The sequence below is a fragment of the Rhipicephalus sanguineus genome, chromosome 3 (genome assembly GCF_013339695.2).
Source record: "Rhipicephalus sanguineus isolate Rsan-2018 chromosome 3, BIME_Rsan_1.4, whole genome shotgun sequence".
Taxonomy (NCBI): Eukaryota; Metazoa; Arthropoda; class Arachnida; order Ixodida; family Ixodidae; genus Rhipicephalus; species Rhipicephalus sanguineus.
Window position 1 is genome coordinate 186,630,507 of NC_051178.1, and position 23,370 is coordinate 186,653,876.

The window sequence follows — 23,370 nt, forward strand, 5'->3', positions numbered from 1 at the left end:
AGAAATCGAGCTTACTTTCCGGTGGCCAGAGCTTTAGCAAAAAAATTGGCCGCGTATCTGCGTGCTTCGCTGCAAATGTCGTGTAAAGACGATAGAAGAGGCGCTGTGTGAGATATGGACGCCATCTAGCAATACGTCGGGAAACATGAGTGCTGTGTTGCGTGCTGGTAGTCCCGGCGCAGCAGCAGGCGAAGACCGGCGGTGACCAACGCGACCGGCGGGGACGCCAGCCAGCCCGAAAACGCGGTTTGGCGCGAAGCGCTGAAGCAGAGAAACGTCCGCACTCAACGAGTACTCTCCACACACTCTTTTATTTACACGTCGCCTGGGTAAAACAGGAACGCCAGAGCGGCGCCCACAACTGGCAGCCTGAAGGCCGCCCAATGAAGTAAAAGAAGGCACAGGACAGGCAGCGCCTGTCCTGTGCCTTCTTTTACTTCGTCGTCGTCTAGTGAGCGCTGTTTCAACAAAGATGAACGCATACCAACTCGCTCAAGCTTCCATTCTTATGCATTTTCAGCGCAGCTTAAGAAACTAGGGTCCTTAAAATTACGTATGTATGCATTTTCTATTAAAGGAACACGCCACTATACTGTAAGCAAAAGTTAGCCGAGATTGGGGTTTTTGCGGCTCATTACCTCTGAAAACTCCCTCGCTTCTAAAATTACTACCTCACGTTGGAGTAAAAGTGGCACATGACATAGTTTTACCACCACCTCTGAGGAACGTAGTAAAAGGATGTCATAATCCAATTTTACTACGTGGAGTGTATTCTGTCACGTGATTTTTAACCCCCGTTTTAGAGTTTATTACCATGTGACCTCAAGGTCCTCCCGCTCGCCCCGCTTCGGCGGCTTTTGTCTGACGATGAGTGCCCCTTCGAGTTTTTTTTTTTTTTCAAAGCTGGCCATTGTCGCGCCTCAGGCACTTCAGCTGCAGAAGCACAACGAGCGAGAAAAGCAGCCTGTGAACGAAAGGACTTGCTCGAAGAAAAAAGCCTACTGGAAAGCCGTACTGCAGATATCGGCCCTGGAGACAGGCGAGTTGTTGTTGTTGAGTGGTTCTTCGGAAAAGACGCTTTCTGCCTCCCAGATGGGGGCACGGCTCAGCGCCTGTGGGACGAGTGTAAGAAGCTTGTGCTGTATATGTCTGGTGGCGGTGATGGCAAGCGGCTGCGCACAGTGGGCTGGATCTGGGGTGCTTCTTCTATCATCGAGTGGCCGTGCGCTTACGAGCGCAAGGCTCCGAGCCTGGACGTCGTGGATACCTCGCTTCCGTGCCGAATCGCGAAGAGCTACGAAGAACACTCCCAGCGCCAACAAAATCACGCTGGTGTGATCGTCCGTGGTTGCTTCCTGGAGAGTGACCGGCTACAACTATAAGAAAAAGGCTTCACTACGTCGTCGGCACCGAGCCGGCCAGCGGCCGGTGTGAGTGCCTCGCCGGAGCAGGTGAAACAAGCGTCGCATAGATTGTGTACAGTCCTGTGTACAACTGTGTATAGTCCAAACTGTGTATTTCACTCCATGCGGCCGCCGCTGTGAAACATCTAGCGCGAAGGCGAGCCCCGATCGAGACAGACGGAACCAACGTGCGGCCGACGGTGCACTGCAAGTACGAACACGGTGAAAACCGGGCCTGCGAGCGGTCTCGTTCGTTGTAAGTGCATCGCTCCGTAAGACTCCTCGAATAGCGGACACCTATTTTGATTTCTCTCTAAAATAACGACGACGAAAATTGCAGAGGAGATCGCCAGCTGTCGTTTATCGCATAGCCGTGCTCCTCGAAAAGGCCTCGAGGCCGTCGTTAGAACCTGGTACAGGCACGGCGCCGCTCTACTTCGCCGGCGTTCCTGTATATGTGCTGCTACTGTGTTTGTGTAGCGCTGCGCAATGAAAAAAATTGTTGAGTGGCCGTGGTTTGTGTGTGCTTAGGTATATTTTGCGGGTTTGTGCATCAGCACTGCTAACGGGAGTGCGGCCAACACGGAGTTCCAGCGAATAATTGGATAATCAAAAAGGTGAGATAAGGCGGGTTTATACTAAAAAGGTCGGTGTGTCTCATGGCGACTTGCCACAAAACTTAAAAGTTTACGCGTGCGCTGTGAATCTTTATTGTTCAAGCAAGCAAAACATAAGTCTCCTACCTGCACTACATGGCGGGTCAAGATGCGGTGCCTATATATACCGGCTGGCCGGAGTACGTTTGTACAGCGGAGCAGTCGGTTGAAGTGGTGTTTTATTCTGCATTGGTTGTGCGCGCGTGTGTGTGTGTGTGTGTGTATGTGTTTGTGTATGTGTTTATCTCTATATATGTCATGGATACTGTGTTTTCTACGTTGATTAAATTCGAATTTCGATTGATCATGGTGCAATCGCGCTCCTTTTTTTTTTTTTTAACCATCAGAAATAGCCGCGAAAACTGAGTTAGGGGAGTAAATAAATACTACTACATCAGCCACAAGAAACTGTCGACCGAGAAATAACTCTCAGAAATCACCGGGAAAACATTGTAAAGGCAGTAAAAAATTACTCTTACTATACTCGCTGAAAACCTCAGCGGGGGTAAAAAATTACTACCGTTGCTACGTTCAAAAACTCGGTTATCGTGAGAGTAAATTTTTACCGCGACTGGTACGTGTAAAAAAAACCCCAGAAAAGGTTGTGCGCTAGAGGACAAGCAGTTTACTCCCGTTTCTGGTTATTTTTGTTTAGTGTATACTTACCTAGTGATGTTGCACCTCAGACATGCATGATATTTACTTTTTTGATCGACAACGTTCACAAGTATGAACAGCCGTACCAGTTCAAGACGGCTGGCCCTTGGGCAAGTGGTTCAACTTTGGCCGAGTGGCTGAATCGAGGGACGTGCCGACAAACAGACAGACAGACAGAAAGACAGACACCAAAATTTCTGCGTTTAAGTTCCCCAAGAAAGACTATCGTCTTTAAAAGTTGGTTGCTTTGTCCTCTTACCTGCTGATACTGTTCGCCGTTCTACCTGGCGTTCTAGATATTGTTAACAGCGGAGTTAGTTGCGCCGCGTATCGTCATAAAAAATCCCACGCCGGACAAATCGGTGCAGCGGGAGAGCGCGCGCCGGGCGCACGTGTTTGGGGAGCGAAGCATATAGATGAAGAGGACGAAGAGCGCGTGCAACGCAATAATTCGGCTCTCCTCGTCCTCTTCTTCATCTTCTGCTTTGCTCCCCGAACACTTGCGCCCGGCGCACGCTCTTCCGCTGCGCCGATTTGTCCGGCGTTGGATGCAACAACTCGCACGGGTGAGAGGACGAGTACAGAGAGAGAGAAACGGAAGAAAGATGAAAAAGATAGAAAGAAATAGAGAAATAAATGAATAGAAAGAAATAGACACAAAAAAGAGAATAAATAGAGAGAAAGAGAGAGAGGAAGAAATAAAAAATAAAAGGAAACAAGGAAGGTCGCCCAGCTGCGCTTCAGGCTTGGCACCCATTTAGTGCGAATGCCTTAATCTTTTTTCTTTTTTTCCAAAGCAGTCTGAAACGCGATTAAACGTAGGCGATAGCGCTTCGACGCGACTATGGTCAACGTCTTGGTGGTGAAACCAAATCGTTAAGTTCAAAAAATTGGTGCATAACGGTCTTTTCATACATCACCTTTTTTTTTTTGTGTGTGTGTGTGTGTATGTAGGGGAGGGGGCACGCTCGCGGCAACAAAATTTTTGCTATCGCGCTTTCGTCGTACATTCAGAGCAGGCTCGGCATGCGTCGTGCCGGGGTAATTAAAATTCGTTTAAATTAGTTATAAGCGAGTGGAATTATAGGCGAGATCTTATTTGAGTATCGACATGTCTCGCATGACGTCAGCAGGAAAACTCCGTTGCCGCGCTGCGCTCGCGCTCTCTCTATAGGGGAAGGCTGCTCGACGCTGTTTACCAATCAGCCCTGCCTATGCTATTGAAGCAATGGTTTGTATCTTTGTAGAACGCGCTCGCAGTGTATTACAAGCCAATGCTCCGCGAAATAAAGCGGAGTCCCCGTCTTGAGCACAGTGTGAATTGCTCCTGGTATCATCTGTCAGCCATCAATGTGTACATCAGCGTGTAAGGCAGTATAGGTTCCTTCTCACACGGGCCGCGGTGGTCTTGCGGTTATAGTGCTTGACTGCTGACCCGAAGGTCATTAGTCAAGCACTATAACTATATCAATCCCGGCCGCGGCGGCCGCATTTTAACGGACGCAAGATGCTGTAGAGGCCCGTGCGCTTATATTTAGGTGCACATTGAAGAACCCCTGGTAGTAGACATTTCTGGAGCCCTCCATGTACTATACGGCGTCCCTTGTAGTTTTGGGACATAAGACCCCAATTATTAGTTTCTTCTCATCACTATTCCGGCGCAGTGGCGCCCTAATTGATTTGCGCAACCCTTTTTTTTTTGACGATTAACTTCAGCACCCGGAATTCTGATTGTCTGAGTGGTATAGTATAAGGTTTCTGCTCTGCTCAGTGCGCATATGAGTATCCGTTCGCTCCGTATCCGGTCGCCCCAACCGGATGGGTATCGTATCCGGTCGCCCAAGTCGCTCCGCTCCGTCGAAGAATTAAGTTGCGGCTGCCAGTACATGTATTGATGTGCGGCTTTAGCGGGATGGGTGAAATATTTAAGTAATCATTGGCATGGTAGCTTTGATTGGTCCGGCACGATTATCCCCGGTCTACCCTGCTCAAAAAGCACGAGGAGCTTGTAACAGAAATTGCTTTGCAGAGTGTCAAATATAAGACCTGCCTCTTAGTTCCTGCATAATTTACTAAAAATATGACGCTTCTACGAGCGTGTGTGTGTGTGTTTTTAATACAGAGAAAGTCGTATAAGAAAAGTGCGCCTTAACAATTCATATAATTGCAACCGGCCAGGTTTCAACACCAGAAAGTCGATCAAGGTCGCATCGAAGGTCTATCGTCTCCATTTTAATGTATATCGCCAACTGCCCCCGCATAGGTTTCAAGCGGTTCGTGAACGTCTAATCTAAGAGCGGACAAAATTAGCTAAAGCAGGTATAATCACGTCGTATATTGTGCTGCAGTGCCGAGATTCAGGCGATAAATATAAGCTTGATCACTTCGTCTATACAGTCACTCAGGTTATCCATGCATGTAAGACTACTCGATGTAACCCGACCATATGCTCCTGCAATGGTAAGCGGGCACATATCGCGGATGATGTTTTCCAGCGATGAGAAGTATAACACGTAACAAAGGAGGCGTAGACGAGCTGTACACTTGATTGTGTCACCGTTTCCAGCAGAGTTGGATTTGTGAGCGCGTCGTCTGCTCTTAACCAAAGAAAATTATAATGTTTGAAGTGACTTCTACTCAACCTATGAAGTAAACGGAGGTCTAAACAGACGAGGATTAACATAGGGACACACAAGAACACTATAAAATGTCAACAGGTGTAAATTTACTGCGTTATTTATTATTATAATATATATATTTTCACAGTTATAAGCGGACGTTTTATGAATTACTTCCGGGCCTGCCAGAGCCACGATGCCCCCCCCCCCCTTCCAATTGCAGTTCCGCGTGACAAAAGACGGCCGGCGCGGTTGCTCTCCGCTGGGGCCGCGATCGTCGGCTGCCCTTCTGCGCTTTCAGTCGCACACAGAACATACGATGTGCGGGGGCTTCATACGGAACCTCACGGCGACGGCAAGATTGCCCCTGGAGTGTCCACGTATAATTACTATCGCAGTAAAACGCATACGTACTTTGTCCACGACTCCTTCTCGAAGAAATTCTGCAGCGTCATAGCGTCCCACTCTTCCGCGTGGGGGCAGTTCCACGGGTCTACGGCGGGGACCTGCACGCGGGGCAGAGACATGTCTCACAAATTTCTTGTCCGACTGGGGCGATACAAGCCTCTTAATTGTATACGCCTGATTGCAGGCACTAAAACTTACGTCCGCTTGAAAACGCCAATTCCAAGCTGCCGTCGATGAGTGAGCATATCAGAGTAATATTCTTTGCAACTTAAAACATATTGGACTTTTTGGGAGCATGCAATTGCTACGGCCTCGAAGGCTACTATGTAGACTCTACGTGTCATTGCTGTGTTCAGGTCATTGATAAGCACAACACGCTCACTCCTCAACTCCTCAACTTGGAGCCAATCCTAGCAAGCCTTCATTAAAATCATGCATTGCAGCCTACTTCATCTAAGGCACTCGCAGTCGAACAGATCTCTGTGACAGTTCGCAGTATGAAACCTCCAGGGTGTGTGCAGTGAACGCTGCTATGCGTGCGAGCGTATTAGTTGTTTTCTCCTTCCTTTCTTTATTCTTCCCTTCCCCCTCCCCCGAGTAGGGTAGCAAACCGGGTGCAACCGGGTTAACCTCCCTGCCTTTCCATTGCCTTTCTCTCCTTCTCTCTCTGTCTCTCTCTACACCATATATGTGGCTCTTGGAGCAGCGCTAGCAAATGATTTGCTCGCAACGAATACGCTCTAAGCTTTCCCTGACCTCAACCAGACACTTCAACTGTACGAGTGCCTGTGCTCGGTGTGCGTACTATAAGTAAATAAGTTATTCTCTCTATCACATTCAGCGTGCGAACTATCTAGCACGGTAAGCGAAACAACTCCGACATAATTACAGCATAAACGATGGATTAATTACATAATTACTCTTTCACTCATTCAACCTTTCCATTTTGCCAAAGATGAAATGAATCTCGACTGTACGTGGAGTTCAACTAGTTGCGTTAATGAAACTTTTTTTTTTCCTGTCTCGTAAGCTTCGTTTCATCTGAGCCAATACTCTCATGATATATCGCTAACCAGACAACATCAAAGAAAACATTCTGCCTTTTTTTTTGCTTTCTTTTTCAGGTTTTCAGATCATGATACGGCGGTCCTCCTGATAGGCCCGTAAGACCAAAGATGTATTCCTACTATATATAACCATTTAAGCTAAACTCAATATGCCAGGCATCCTTAAAAAATATATTGTAAGAAACCTTAACTGAATTCTCTGACGCAAAACGCGAGCTTCGTCGTTTCGAGGCTGCACCGTAGAGAGCTATCTCAGCTGTTTCCTGCTATGCAGACAAACGTAACTTTGCTTCATCGAACTTTTTTTTTTCTTATTACTGTAAAGGAATGTTTCACTTTCAACGTACAACAAACGACTGCGCAAGTTACTTTTCAAACGTTACTTTCAGCAGCCATGTTTTGCAAGTCAATAGCTTCCAAAACATGGCTGGTCTCGCATTGACATTCTAAGAACCCCATGGACGAAGAGCGGGATTCCGGCGGGATTCCGCCGAACTCTTGACTTCAGAGGAACCCCAATTAACAAAACAAAAAGAAAAGCTTACTTTAAACTAGAATTGTTCATGAGAGCAAATTCAAGCCAATCCGGATGCCATAAATATAATCATCGAATGCAGTCAGCTAATATAAAGGGGCACTAAAGAAAGGCAGGCTTTGTGAATTTGGCCTCGGTTCACCACCTATTGTTTATATTTATTCACAACAATTGTACCAATAGACTGCACTCAACAGGCGCTCGGTCATCTCATTTTCATGTACCTGCGAATATAAGCCAAATGGGCACTCCAACATTAAATGGCGTGGCAAAGAATTTCATAGCCACAACTTTTTTCCACATCTCAGCGTCTATCAAAGCATAATATAGGAGTCGGTGCACATTGATGCAGGATGGAACCCCACGCAATAGATTTCCTGGCATTGAAGTTGATGAACGGAGTATTTGACGCAATGTTCCAACGTCCGTGCTTATTTTATTCGTTTTTTTTTTGCTCGAATATAATGGTGAACGGGCTACGTCTTCCTATACAGTGTAGGTGCCGCAATCTAATACAGGGATCTCCTCCGTAAAAATGATTGACCTATACATGTAACAATATATCGTTCTCGATCTTTACTATGATGACGATTAGAAACCTTTCTTAAAACGAATTTTTTCAGCTTTGCAAGTGTATACACACGCACGCACGCACGCACGCGCACACACACACACACACACACACACACACACACACACAAACACACACACACACACACACACACACACACACACACACACACACACACACACACACACACACACACACAACACGATCACGAACAGTCATGAGGTATGAGTAAACCACTCTCCCCCGACTGCAGGACATGATAGTGAAATCTCAATCGCATCGCCGTTCTTCGCATAGAAGTGCATACCTGCTCCATCATAATGTCCATCCTGCGCATGACGTAGTTGATGTCGAACCATGCCAGGGGGTCATTGATGCCGAAATGGGCCCACGTGGATTCGTACGGGTACGCCTTGCCCTGTGTGTGTATGCATGGCATTTTGTCACATCATGATTATGAAGACGATGATAATAATGATGACGGTAAATTAAGGGTGTGCGAATAGGGAATTTTAGAATCGAATGGAATACGAATTGAATAGCGATGACACCTAACCGAATACGAATCAAATACTATTCGAATATTTTTGGAATAGTAAGGCAGCAATTTTCAAAGCAGCCCTATGTTAATGTAACCGTTTTCGAAACAGCCCAAGAATTCTAGAACATTTTATTTGAAACAAATATTCATTAGCCTTAACAAAGGAACATTGCTATTACTTTAAAACGACAAAGAAAAAGACAACATTTCTTTTAAACTGAGGCAAGCTCGTATACAGCAGACTTCGATATATTTTGTAACAGCAGGTTGAAATACAGGAGTGGCTATAGTATTGAATGTGGCACTTTGTCGATAGCTCTTAAATAAAAACTGGTATATAACTATTGAATAATATTCATGAGTCAACATCATCATGAATGTCATGATGAAGATAGTGGATTGACGACTCGTTTCGGCGACACTGGAGTTTTGAGCAAAAACGCCTTCATCCTGTAATCTATATATCGCCGATAGTCCCGTAAAACGTTGGGCTGCATGCATCTCGGTAATTTTATGATTACAAGAGGAAACGTTGCACCTCTCTGTTCGAACGTTTCGTTCATTTGAGGCTTTTTGAACGGCGCTTATTATTCGAAAAGTATTCGGTATTCGTAACGTGCACTATTCGATTCGAAAGCGAATCGAATAGAACGCTATTCGATTCGTTATTGGAAATTTTCTAATATTCGCACATCGCTACGGTAAACGCAGAAAAAAAAAGTGTTAACTTAAGCAGTTTGCTATATTTCGAACCTCAGCGGAATAACAGCACATGGATCAGCACGAAATAGCAGTAGGATGAACGGAACACTTATTTCGCCTTTCGTCCTGCCCCATGCGATTTTTAGCCTCCTTATAGAAGAACAGCCAAACTCTGCAGTCGTACTCGTGCGCACAAAGCACAATTAGTCAATAAAACGGCAGTTTTGATAAAGTTGATTTTGATTCGATAAAAATCAATAAAACGGCAAATGAGGCAATATTTCGTGTAACTATACAGAATGCCAGCAGCTCTATGTTGCTGACGGATTAGTTAATAACTGATTGAGTGGTTGATTTGTGGGGACATCCATCCGTGGTGGGGAAGTAGGTGGCGCCCTCTGTGCGCAGCGAGAACAGATTCAGTTTGTGCTCAGGGTGTGAGCGGTCGTTGGAGCTTTAGACCTAATAAACCTTATAGATTGATTTAGTGTGTGATAGAAACGAAATCAAATAGTGACGTCTGCAGACAACTTATTTCTCAAGGAGTACAGAAATTTGGTCTCTACAGAGATAAAAAGCTTCTTGAACACGGGGTGTTGCTGGAGCCAACGTTCCGACAAGCGGACTTGCCTTCTTCAAGGCTGATTGCCTTGAAGGCAGACAAGTCACGAAATCAAGTCGAAGACAGTTGCAGCCTTGAAGAAGACTAGATACGCTTTGTCGAAAGCGTTGGCTCCATCGACACCCCATATTCAAGACTTGTTCATCTCTTCAAGCTTGCTCCTGCCTTCATGGGCTCCAGAGCGTCATCTTCGTGACCTCTGTACACGGAAGGAAAGCGTGAAATGGTGATAAAAGAGACAGTCTGACGTGCTCGCCCGTATACGTACCTCGCTGAAGTGCAGCAGCTTGAGATCGTCGAATATCTTGTACGTGTCCACTTGCAGCTCGTTGGCGAGACGCAGGATGTGGTTCTGCGTGGGCCCCACATACGATCCGCCCAGGTCCACCCAGCCGACCAAATCGTTCTTTTCCAGAGAGGAAAAAAAGTGGCAGGGGAGGTCAGCAGCAGCCTGACACAAGCAACGGAAATCAAGTTTATGCGATGTGGTCGCTTTATTAGAAGCGCTTTTGCGCTGCGAAGATGCTGCCCTCGAGTGTTTCTCGACGTGCCTTAGAAGCTTGTAATTCATCTACCAATGGCGTGTACATTTGTAATTAGTTTTAAATTTCCATTTGGGAACACATCGGCTGCTTTAACTGCCAAACCCAGGAGGCACAGAGTGGGGGATGAGTCCGGATTACACCATCTGGAGTTCTTTAACGTGCACCCAAATCTATTCCTCTTTTTTTTTTCTTTTTTCATTTTGCCCACTCTTAAATGTGGCTGCCGTGGCCGGCAATCGAACAAACTTTCTTGCTCCACAGCTCAACACCTTACCCGCTGAACCACCACGTCGGGTATCCTTCAATTTGAAAACCGGCAATTCCCCCCTCTGCTTCCCTATATGAATATACAAGCCTGGATTGTTCCTTGGCGTAGCTCGTGCGGTTGTTACCGAAAATCTAGCTCCACTGTTATCCTTATCTGTTGACGCTCGATTGCATACATACCGAGGGCATCAATTCAGGCAGTATTGATTCCTTTCGCATGCAAGGGTTTATTGGTCAGTTGTCTGCTCCTAATGTATACAACGCGCTACACGACGCGGACAAACCACATGGCTAACGCTGTACAGTATACGCGACTGTTAAAGAGAACCGTTCGAATGTGCGCATCTCGAGAGTATTGCTGGCGTCCAAACTGCCAGTGGCTGCGGAAAAAATGTTCGTTGACTGCACAGGTGTGTTGCAAGGAGGTAGTACCGCCAACCGCAAGCTCTGCAAATCTACGCTTTTGCGAGAGAGCGAAATCATGACATGCCCTGAACGCGAGTGTTTCCCTTAGCGCTGATCCCCTCGGTGCGTGTACGCAAGTTCCAGAGAGGACAGTCATAGAGACAGCCGTCGCCGTATATACCTTCATTTCTAGAGACAAGCGCACGTGGTTGGCACAAGCGACAAGATTTTTTTTTTTTTTTTGCTTTCGCATTCAGTTCTCCATTCCACTGCATAAATAACGGGTACGTTATCGCAACTTTAACATTCACTCATGAGTAATCGTGTGTCCCCATTAAAAACTCAAATTTTCACATTTTTTCTGTTGGTTTCGTTTGTCATAGTCAGTTTAGTGCGGCTATATTTGTTACAGCCAGGGCACCGCCATTATGCAGGCGCCATAAAAAAGCGACGTTTTTGGGTATATTTGTATACCTCATCGCGCGGATTTGTTGAAACTTGAAAAGGCAACAGACTCGTATGTTTCAGTGGAATTCCCGCGATGACCTTGGCTTTCATATATATAATTGGCGCTGCAGTCCCGAAAGAAAATATAAACAAAGAAAATCGTTTCCGTTAGATTACAGGCGCCGAATGCATTGCGCACAGTCAGTCGCCGCTTCTCGCCAAACGGCCCACGCAGTCATCCTCTCTCTCTCTCTCTCTCCTTTTTTTTATTTTGCTTTCTTTCAGGCCGATGCGATACCACGTGCAAAAGCGTGTACACTTCCCTGTGTGAAGTCTACCCTTGGATTCGCTTGACTGTGTTACCAACCGCCGCCACGGCAGCTGGATTTTTCCATGCAGGGGCCGTTCCACTGGTACATTTGTTTCCTGGATGCCTAGTGCATACAAAGTTCTGCATGAACGTATAAACTTGAGTGGTCGTCTGTGGCTTCGAGCATTCACTGACGCCTATTATTCACCCTTTCAGAACAGTCCAAATTCTCGAACGTCAAGTTAGATGGTTGGAAAGGGACGGTTTGCGCGTCCTCTATGTATGCACGTATAATATTCATAGCTTCATTACACAATGACACGCGCTCTTCGCCATCCTCGACAAGCTTGACAACCAAGTCACATATATAATTTCTTTGTCGTCCATGATACGCAATTATTACTACCTCTATACTATATATACGAGGTTATATTTTATATGGGACAGAATTTCGACACGACGCAGATCCACACGTCTTGGTCAGTTTTATCCATTGCAGATGAGGAATGCACGGAGGTTATCTGTGCCCGCGGTTTAACGACCTGAACAGTCGGTTATGAGGAAAATGGCGGGCAAAGCAATTGAAATGAAAAACAAGAAGAGACGCTCGTCGTAAACTTTCGCAGCCATTTAAGGCCACGGTGTGACGCTGTCCGTACACTATAGCTGTCATAAAATTACCCTTTAAAATGTGCAGGTGCCGGAATGGCTATAGGGTACAATAGCGGAATACAAAACTCGCGACGACAGTGAACGATACTGGCGGCTAATCGACATGCGAGAGATTAAGCCGAAAGAGAGCGAGCGCTCCTGACGCGACCTTCAAGTTCCCGCACGTGCATGCATGCTCACCGTGAAGCCGCTGACCGCGACAATACCTGGATGTATACCGTTAGCTATGTGGGCTTTTTTAGGGGCGAAGCTCCTTAAGGCGGCACCCGTTCGTCCCTCGTCGTGCTCGTAGTAGTGAGTAACAAGTCTTACCCTTTGACCTCCAAGGTGGTGCCGGTGGGAGATTTCTCCTGTGCGTTGTTGAACAATAAAAAATTCGCAGCGTGCGCGTTAACTAAAAGCCGAATTCTTCTGTCTCTGTAGAAGTGTAAGTGTTAGCTAAAAGCCGACTTCTTCTGTCTCTCATTCCCATTAGCAGCCATTGTTTACCTCCAAGGTAGTGCCTGGTGAGATTTCTCCTGTGCGTGATTAAACAATAAAAATTTTGTTCAAAACGCCGTTGATTGATGAAATAAACCAACGAAAGACGCAAGGTGTTTTCTAAAGCAATGGTTTTCTAAACAATGAAAATTCACAGCGTACATGTAAAATTAAAGTGAGCTGCAAGTCGTCATAACTCATCGAACCTTTAGTATAAACGCGCCCGATCTCACGTCGGTGATGATGTACTGGGCAGAATTCACGGAAGATTCACGGTTTACCGATGAACCTCCGCAGCTTCGCCCACTCATCATCATTCACTCCGTGGATATGCTGTGATTTTTTTGTCTTTCTTGTCTCGTTTTACCTTTAAAGAATGATTATGCTTCACCAGAAGTAAAACAAGTAAGACTCGATCCGGCTATACTTGTGGTCTTTCTTTTTTTTTTTTTTTCATTGTGCTTTTCTTTTTTTTTTTTACGAGCAAAAGATACTATGTATGAGTGCTGCCGCTAGGTCGAATTGGTAATTCATACTGTGCGTCAGTGCGGTTAAGAGACGAAGATTAATTAATTGGCACACGAATGCAAATAGGGGGCCTTGGTATATGAGCCGGAGTAAGATCATATGATCCGCCACACTCTTGGCAGATCCCCCTGGGTGGGTGGATGCCAATCATCCCATCATCATCATCATACTGCTACCATAACAATAATAACAACATACGGGAGCGCTCAAGCAAGTGACGGTTATCGTAAGGTCACGTGTCTATTCAGGCAACATCGCGATGTCACGTCATGAGCTCTAGCTGACTGCCAAGTTAAACGATAACATTTGTTTTTTATCTGACAACAACATTAGAGAGCACACAAGCAAGTGACGGTTATTGGAAGGTCACGTGTCTTATGCAACATCGTGAAATCACGTGATGAGCTGTATGGTGCTGTCAAGTTAAACAACATCCTTTTTTTTTCTTTTTTAATCTCACAGCAAGGAAGCTTTATGAGCGTGGTTGGAACCTTCGCTGATAATAGCATGTAGCTTCTACGATTTCTCGCGCAAACATTATCTATGTGGGCTCTGGTTACGCTACCCCTGAACAAAAGAAAAGGTAGCAAACAAGTACACAGTGCTGGTAATGTGCTTAAAGTACACTCGTCTTTGTATTGCGCAACGTTTTATTTGTACACGATACCGAGGTATGCGCAAGTATGCAGCTGTGAGCACATTGCCGTGACTGCGGTTGTTTACCTGCCGGCTTTTTTTCCTACGGTTGTTTTCCTGTGGTTGTTCTCCCCTTCTTTCTGAATGCAGCAAAATCAGCACACACATGAAGATAAGAGTTCGCGAGCGAGTCATATAGAAGCTAACACCATTGTCAGCGAATGTTCTGGGTTAGTAAAGCATCCGTGTTGTTGTCAGATAAAGAAATTTGTCCTTTGTAGTCAGCAGGCAGGTAGGTCGCTCTGGGTGGCTTCGTCATCTCGTAATATACGAGCTCGTGGCTTCAACGTCACTTGTAAGAGCGTTCCAGCATACCTAGCTCTTACTCGCAAGCAAGATGATGTCTTAAGGTGTATAATGGTGTAAAAACCTGCCCACAAGCAAGGTGGCAACAGCGGAGTCAATGCGGAATCGCGTTTAACAAAGGGATAAAAAAAACAAAAGTAAATGATAAAAGATAAACCTTACGTAAATGAACCTTACACCGGTGTCACACGAACACTTTTGATCGTGATCAGGGCCGATTCGGATCGTACTTCTTGACCGCGATAACAAGTTTGTTCGCTTCTACATGGTGCAGCCTAATCCGGATCGAGTTTTGGCGCAGACGTCAGCCTAATCGCGATCACGGAGCCACATCGCGATGCGCCAATCTGGATCGTTTTGATCCCTATCGGGCCTGATCGCGATTAAATGTGACCGCGTAGCAGCACCGAGCCTAATCCGGATCGTCCTTGATAGCGATTAAAAATGCCCGTCTGACACCGGTATTAATGTAATCTTAATAAGATTTATTTTTTAGAAGGATGGATAAAATAAAGTACCCAAAAGTCGAGAACCTTAACAGCGAAAGCAGCATCGGTAGACCCGTGGCTTGTGTTTGACTGACAGGCTTTAAAAAATGCAGACTGTTTGACGTTGATGGAGTTAAGCCCATATTACCTGTCCGTATTAATAGAAACATTCTGCGGAGCACGAATGCCGTTTTGGATGCTTTGATTTAGGCACACGCTACAGAAACCAGATGGTCAAAATGATTTAATCGAGTGTCCCCCCCCCCCTCCTGCTGTGGGTCTTCAAATAAAGTTGTGATATTGACTCGTCAAACATTAGAATTAATATCTCGTAGGTGTTCGCATAGCTTATAGTGATTTACCTTTTCTGTATCACGTTCACAACAGGGATGTGTTCCCTGATACTAATTAAGTTGTCAGTCAGAGTTCCGTGCTACATAACTTAGTAGGAGTATACTGTGCAACATGCATGTCCATGCGAAAAAAAAAAAAAAAAGTTGGGGGGGGGGGGTTGACTAACATGCCCTATTTCAGCGCGAGTTTTGTGTACTTTAGGAATTTCCGTATTACCCAACATCATACGCACACGTTTTGTGCCGTGTTTCGTTGTTTGACTACGCAGAATAGATTTGCGCTCACTGGCACTATATACTGCGTCGGTATATATAGATTAAGCCACAACAACCGTCCCGATGGACTGTGATGTCACAGGATGGGTGCCAGTCTTGCATAGTAATAGAAAACGGGAGATTGGCGGTCGATCGTATTCAGGCTCGTTGACTATTCCATTGTCATTGGTCTCGAACCGTTCGTACGTTTTTACGTAGAAACGTTTCCTGCTTTTGTCTGACGGCTTTCACTAAATTAGTGCTGTGAATTGGGCTAGTTAGATGTTGTTTAGTGTAAAGAATAAAAACCGCAGGGTCCCATGTGCATTCGCCTAAGACGACTTGAAGGCGAAAGCCATCTTCTTTTTCTCATCAATCGATGTATGTATCCTCCCCGCCCCTCTTCGATAGCTTTTTGCGCCTCACCTGGTTTTGCACTGCCACTGTGATCAGCCCACCTTTGAGCAAGCGACGATTTAATGTGATGACGTAACAAATTTTGGCGCTCTATGACGTCATGATGGTGACGTAATCACGTGATGAGTTTTTGCATCACTCGTGTTGACGCCGATGGCGCCGACGCCGACGGTCAGTTTATTTGGGTTGGGTGTGGTTAGAACAAAATGAACGATTTAGAGTGACACCCGTACTCTACTATGGGTGAGCAGTACGCCGTCCCGGGACCAACCATTGAGGCATGTCGCGTTTCATCGAAGAGCAAAAGAAACTGATGATACGAGAGCTGCTTTAATAACCACCATGCAAAATGTAATCAAATACAGCACCGGCAGCGGTGCACGTTTGAATCGTGGCGTTCCCCTACACCTAAATACTGGTGTTAAAACCACGACAGCCTCGTGATCCCGAAAGTGCTTATCGAATACTTACCTTCGACGCTGTTATGCATTGTTGGCACCCCAACATCAATTTTTTTTTCGACAACTCCGACATGTTGCACCGTCGTATACGCGTGCACGCAATTCGAACAAACAGGTGACCTATACCCACCTTTATGGTGAACAGGCGGCCTCCGACCCTGTCACGTGCTTCGAGTATAGTGACGTCAATTCCACGCTCGGAAAGCAGCTTGGCGGCCGACAGACCTGCAGCCACAGGTACATGGACGATATGCAAGTCCACTTAAATAACGCCACCGTGATATTTTGCTTAGCCCATGTTATCTTCTCATTTCACATACCAGTCACTCGATCGTTTCAAATGCGAGTGTCTCAGACTAGAAGTTTGGTTAATTAAAAAATTTTCTAGTTTTGCATGGACCAAACGTAAGCAAAAAATAATACGGTCATGTTATTCCATACCAATTTTGGTATACATCCGATTAACGAAACAGCCAAGAGAGCACAAAGTCGTAGGCGGCTAGATAGATAGATACGCTCAAACTCGCAGAAGTTCGCTAAGAAATGCTTCGCATTTGAAAAATTAAGTAAGAGTTGATTAGATCCCATATGACAGTAATTACACAAATGGCGCACGCTTTCAAAATTCAGCGTTCATGCGGCATTGTGTGCGCCCGGGACAAAATGTCTGTGGACCACCGTATGCCGTTAACAACAACAACAAAAAAAAACTTTTTAATGCATTTGTATATGGACTATTTTTCTTCATTGTGAAAGTAAACCGGCGCTAATTGTTCGACAACAAGACAGGACAGGACGAGCGCTGTGCCCTAGTTAGACAAATTAGCGCTGGTTTAATTTCATAAAGAAGGAAAAGAAGCATCACTAACTAGCCCCGCAACGTGTTTTGTTAAGCGTATACAGAAAACGAGTAATTGCGTTGCAGAGCGTTTTTGGAAGAATATGCGTCAGCATATCGCCCTGTAGGACATGTTATTAGCGACAGCGACCTCTCAGTGACGAACAGCGCTCAGCCACCATGTTATCTACGGAAGTTCTGTCAGCTTAGCAGGTTCTTATCCAGGCACACGGTCGCGGGTTCGATTCCCGGCAACAGTGGTCGAATATCGATGGGGGCGAAATGCAAGAACATCCTTGTATGCTTAAACTTTATGTGCACGTTAACTGAGAACTCCAGGCGGCCAAAATTAATCCGCAGTCCACTACGGCGTGCCCCATAATCGCATCCTGGTTTTGGCACATGAAGTCCCAGAAACTGAATTAATACTTATGAACAAGAAGACTTGCGAGTTATGCCCATCCTTTTTTTTTTTTTTTCGCAGCCCATATATTGAATACGTCTGAATTTCATGCGAAATTTAAGCCGCTGTGAGCGTTTGAACACTAATAAAGTGCTTCCCCGACATATGGATGATCCCGTTAATCGACGGGCGTCATTATAAAAAAGTCACAAAACGTCTCAGACAGTCCTAATCGACGCGTACAGCATAAGCATTGTCCCAGGGGTGATAAAAATGGATCTAATCTAAAGATCCCGACTATACAGTGTGCTTCGTAATCAGAGAGTAGTTATTTTAACTCTTGCTGGTCTTGAAAGACATAAGCAAGCTTTCAAGGTTTTTTTTTGTATGTTGGCTGCAGCGAAATTTTGACGCCCTATGTATATAGAATTCTCGTCACGCTAAATGCATTTTCAGAAACATATACACGGGTATCAAAGTTTGCAAACTGCAATTGTGAAAACACTAATCAAAGGGAGAAAGCAAAGAGTATTGACATTTATCTACATAATTATATATTTCCATTTCATTCTCCATGACATATAACAGGGAGAAAATTATATTGCACTGTATGTAATTATCATGAAATTAAGATCACCATTATTTCAAGTCACCAGATCGGCTCTGTCGCGATGTACTCGTACTCATTCCCTATTGATGAATTCTCTGGCACTCGAAGTGAAAACATGTAGATCACAGCAAGCTGGTTTGTGCTGTTTCTGCTGGTATACCTGAAGAATTTCACACAATGAGCCGTGGACCTATATTTTTCTGGGGAAGCTAATCGCTTTGTTTGCTTAGCATGAAACCAGAGATGTCCTTGTGCTTCGAGTTGCCGATTAATTCGCTCTCGCTCCGCGATCTCGTATATCCTCCTAGTTAGCTCATTATGTTCGAGTGACGACTCCGGAAATCCGCTGGTTCCGGGTCTGAATTACAGTCCACGGGGGTGCTATTCTAACCATTGACGAATGCGGAATCTCGTCAGCTCTGATTGGTGCACAGGGTTGATACGGGCTACCTTATTGGCTGGAAATACCGCCATGATCTTATTCGACAATATGGCTGAATTCGACGGTGTCCAGAATGACATGCCCAAGGACAAATTTTGTGTGAACAGTAAAGCTTTCCTTCTAAGAAATCCACACGGATTTTCATTGTACAATCGTTCGATTCAAACGGGTCGATAACGGTTTTCCCTGGATGGATGGATTCGATGAACGTCTCCTTCATAACGGGGTGGTGACCTGTACGCCACCATGCTCGAAAAAAATATACTGTTTATTATTATTTTCTTTTAGTTCGACCTAATGCCTTGTATATACTTCAATTAAATTTTTTTTCTATAGAAAAAAAAAACAAATTCACAGCCCAACTTTCTGCGCCCCGCGGCAGAGTGACTATTTTCCCCACTATTTATTTTTGTCCATTCTCCTTGCTATTACGCCACCAATCCACCAACCGTATTTTGCTTATTTCTATCGTGGACCTGTTTACCTTCCCGGTGCTGGACCAAGGCTTCATCTATAGGTTAGTGTGCAAATACACACCCGGGTGCATATCTTCATAATCAATGAAAACATGCTCCGTATCGTTTCCTTAGCTTTCCCACAGCATGTACGTTCGTCTGAACTGAACTGAACTCGACTTCGCTTCAGAGAGCACTTCCCTTTGAGCCATCATAAAATTCCGACCTCCATATTTTGTCTTTACCCTTTCGGTAGTTAATCAGAGCAGATATTCTTTTTCTATCGCTGTCATCCAATAAATATTCTCGGTCTATGTCGCTCTTTGTCGCCATATCGCTTCCACGGCCGACCGTATACACATACTGGCGAGCCTCCTATTTGTCTTTTTTTTAATTTTTAGTCCACCATGAGTCAACGCTATTTTTATACAAATGCAGGAACACTTTTTCTACCCATCTACCGTGTTTCATATTTTATGCTCCACCTTGCGGAATTTCGCAGAAGTGATTTGCCGTACCCTGGCATACCCAGGGCTGCCCGATATAGTACCACATCTCTCGCTTTTTATTTTCATCGCGATAGCGACCCCCAGATCGACAGCATATTTTTAAGCGAATATTTGCCTCTTCGTTAGACTTTCCTGCTGCTGCTCCTGCGGCTCTTTCAAAATGACGCAGGGCAGAGCTCATTTCTCCGCTACCTCGACAGATATATGTTGCCGGTTTCGCTTTCTACGTGATTACGCAGCGATGCAACGAATTATGCTTAAGAGTCCCCACCGTAACAAATTAAGTTCGTAAGGACGAACATTTCTCAATTAAAGCAAGCCGATCCTGAAGACAGTAGTATAGCGTAGTTACCTAAAACACGTGATGGCTATGCTGTGCTTTACGAAATCTTTGCTTCTCGTAGATTTCGACCATGTGGGTTTGGCCGGCATAATCTCTAAGATTATGCCGGTCATTCTGATTCTTCGTCGTGATTATGATTATTTTTCGATATGCAGTGCATGAATTTCTTTCTTTTTTTTTTGTACGCCGTCATTTAAATTCCTGTTTAGCGATATTTGGTCCTGCGTCACTTTGGGACACCCAAGAGTTAGACAAGTACACTGGACTTCGAACTTTATACGGAAAATCTCGCGCCTCCGTCTACTGTGAAATGAGATCTGCCAGATCCAAAACACACTAGTATTACGTTAAGAATATTTAACAACCTCCGTGACGACATTATCTTCTGCAAACACAGAGCCAAGTTGACGAAAATATTACCGTTGAAATGTCCTTATGACATGCTCAGCTTCACCAGATTAATATTTTGATTTCTCTTCTAACGGGCGCATTAAAATTTGATGTCTTTTTTTACTCACTTTTACACGGTTACAGATGTAATACAGCTGAAGACATGATGCCCACTTCGCTAGCCGTCTTTGACGCATGCCATGTTCACTCATTTATGCCCACTGTATAGCTGTGTTAGTCCCTATACGTGTTAGTGACATCTATTTCTATGAATATGAGTGTGTATGACGACTAAAACTGCGCTAAAAACACAGAGACAAAGACGAGGAAAACAGGACTCGCGCAGGACTCGCGCTTCCCTCGTCTTTGTCTTTGTGTTTTTAGCGCAGTTTTAGTCGTCATAATGAATCTTAACCAACTAGCCCGACTTGGTGCTCTACATGAGTGTGTATATATATAGTGCTAAGTTCCTCGTAAATATGTTATTCTCCTAGCGGCATTGGACCGTCACTGTATACATCAGAGTTCATAAAGTCTTATGTTGGAATATACTTTTTCTAAACACACTTGTTCAGACAGGCGTACATCTACGAAACACCATATTGTTATCGATACACTAGCTTAAAGAACGTTTTACTCCTCACAATTTCATTTCGACTCTGTAGTTTTGATGTCTGAGTGAGAAATTAAAAGAAAAAAGATTATACGTGCAATGTAGTTTAGTAGGAATGTACATATATATACAAGGCCAAGCCGTCTTCAACAATCGACACTTTCTATATGACGCCAGGAGCTGCATGTGGTTATCGCACGAGAACAGACCACGCTTATTCAGTATTCGTGCGCGAGTAAGGGTCACTCGCCGCGGATAACCGGTTGTATAACGCAACAAGGAGCAGCGACGGCAGCTTGATTGCAATGCCGTTTCATTTAATAATGTGATGGTTCGGAACAAGAACCCGAGAGCCAACGACGAGAATAAAACTTTCTTAACGTTCCCTTGACAACAGATCATTCTGGTCGAACACTACAAAACTGCTCCGTCACATTAAACGGGGATGCGCAAAAGAAGGCTCTCTCAATTTGGAGGACGGTGTCGGAAAAATGACTGCATAACGCGAGGACGTTTTTGTTTCTTCAAATCATGTAGAGGCCCTACAGATTTTCACTTTATGGCGACATAGCGCTGACCATTCAGATGCTATAACAGTATTGCCGCAACACGCACACTACAGCTACCGGACGAAACAGTTTTCCGTGGGACATGGAGCCATTCTGCGTCAGCGCACTGACTGCACACAGCACACTGAGGCATGTTACCCTATAGTTTCTGACCTGACTGAACGCCGGCGCGGCGAAGGATTTCGTACGCTTCTTGTAAGCTCTCATGTCCCCGAAAATATGCGAGAAACACGATATGATTAGGAGGTACGTCGTGTAGTGGGGGGGACTGCGGATTGCCTTTGACCATCTGATGTTCTTTAACGTGCGCCTAAATCTAGTACACTCGTGTTCCTGCATTTCGTACCCATCGAAAGGCAAGCCGCCGTGACTTGGAATCGAACACACGCCATCAAGCTTAAAAGCGTTACACTTGAGTCGCTAAGCTGCCGCAATGGTTCACATATACTCAACGGTACAGTACAGTAAAAGCACTGGTTCGTTATCGTTGAGAATGTGGCGCCATTCTCTTGGTCTCCCTTTCGTGCTGTCAGCGCATTCTTGTTGCAGCACTCAAACCATGCTCTGGTTCCAGTTCGCCTTTTTTTTTTTTTGTCCCTTTTAGGCGCCTATTCTTCACATTTGGATAAGAAACGAGTGCTTTTCGTTACGCAGGAATAACGTCTCTTTATATTTTTTCACTTCTTTTATTACAGTTTGGATTAGCATATACAATACAAAAGGCATGTGTACGCAGTAAGATCAACACTTGAAGTGGTCAAGAGAATACGATAAAGTACTGTCTGGCTGAAGTCAACGTAACGACAAATGAACTTGTCTTCGTCAATGTCCCGACCAAGACTAACTCCAGCGACATCTCTTGTTCGATTGCTATAATATGCTGTATAGGGATACTTTTGCGCATACGCTCCTAAGCAGGCTAATATATTAAACTGTGCAATTTACTAAAGCATAAACACCAGTAGCATATCTGTTGTTGTTTGTTGTTAGAGGAGAAGAGAAAAAGGCACTTATTTCTGCAGCCCTTAAGGGAGCACGGCGCAGTGCCGCTACATTTAGATGTATGCCAAGACATGTTCTCTGTTATCAACCTTTTCTCTGTTATGAACCACATTCTTACCGCTGAGTCCTGCTCCGATGACAAGCACCGTGGTCTTCTTGACAGCTGGGCCGCTGCCTCCCGACGAATGGTCCATCCCGTCCGGCAGCCTGCGGCGTCGACCTCTGCGTTGCAAGGACGGTTCTTGTTGCACCGTGGACGGGCCCGGTGCGCTTCTTTCGGAGCTCATATCGCCGCGGCAAAAGGATGCAATCGAGAGGAACGCGTTGTCGCGTATGCGCACGCCGCGGCACGATCGCACTCAGCGTGTGCTGTACGTGTATGTGCAATATACGCGTCGACGAGGGGCGCGGCGCGTCAAGCGATACGAGCGGAGGGAGAGGAGAAATCGATCGCCAGAACTTCCGTCGAAACCAGCGAAACCACGCTGCTGCTTCAACTGGGTACGCGGCGCTCAGCCGGCGCTGCTGTGCAGGCTGGCCCGCGTGTTGTATGGATACATATATACTTACATTGCGAAGGTTGTAAAGCTGTACGCGCACACTTGGCACCGCCGGCGCAGATGACGCGCAGTTTGTTGCGCGTGCGCGGTTATACCCTCTGGAGTCTCGTTAACGTCGTGTTTGTTAATTTTGCAAAAGACGTAACTTTGCAATCCGCGACGCTCGCACGCGAGCGTGGTTTTCTAAGGAAGTAAGCAGCAGCAGCAGCAGCAAAAAAAAAAAAAA

At 45.3% G+C, this 23,370-nt stretch overlaps 1 protein-coding gene across 1 annotated transcript in view; it reads right to left on the reverse strand.

Moving 5' to 3' along the window:
* LOC119387838 (amine oxidase [flavin-containing]) overlaps window positions 1–23,049 on the reverse strand; it is a 34,938-nt gene extending 11,889 nt beyond the window's left edge. The window contains exons 1-5 of the mRNA XM_037655372.2: window positions 22,703–23,049; window positions 16,541–16,635; window positions 10,049–10,186; window positions 8,223–8,333; window positions 5,749–5,840 (exon numbers count right to left, since the gene is read on the reverse strand). Coding sequence (XP_037511300.1) covers window positions 5,749–5,840; window positions 8,223–8,333; window positions 10,049–10,186; window positions 16,541–16,635; window positions 22,703–22,871 — 605 coding nt within the window. The 5' untranslated portion in view covers window positions 22,872–23,049. The remainder of the gene's footprint in view (window positions 1–5,748; window positions 5,841–8,222; window positions 8,334–10,048; window positions 10,187–16,540; window positions 16,636–22,702) is intronic.
* Between the last annotated feature and the right edge of the window lie 321 nt (window positions 23,050–23,370).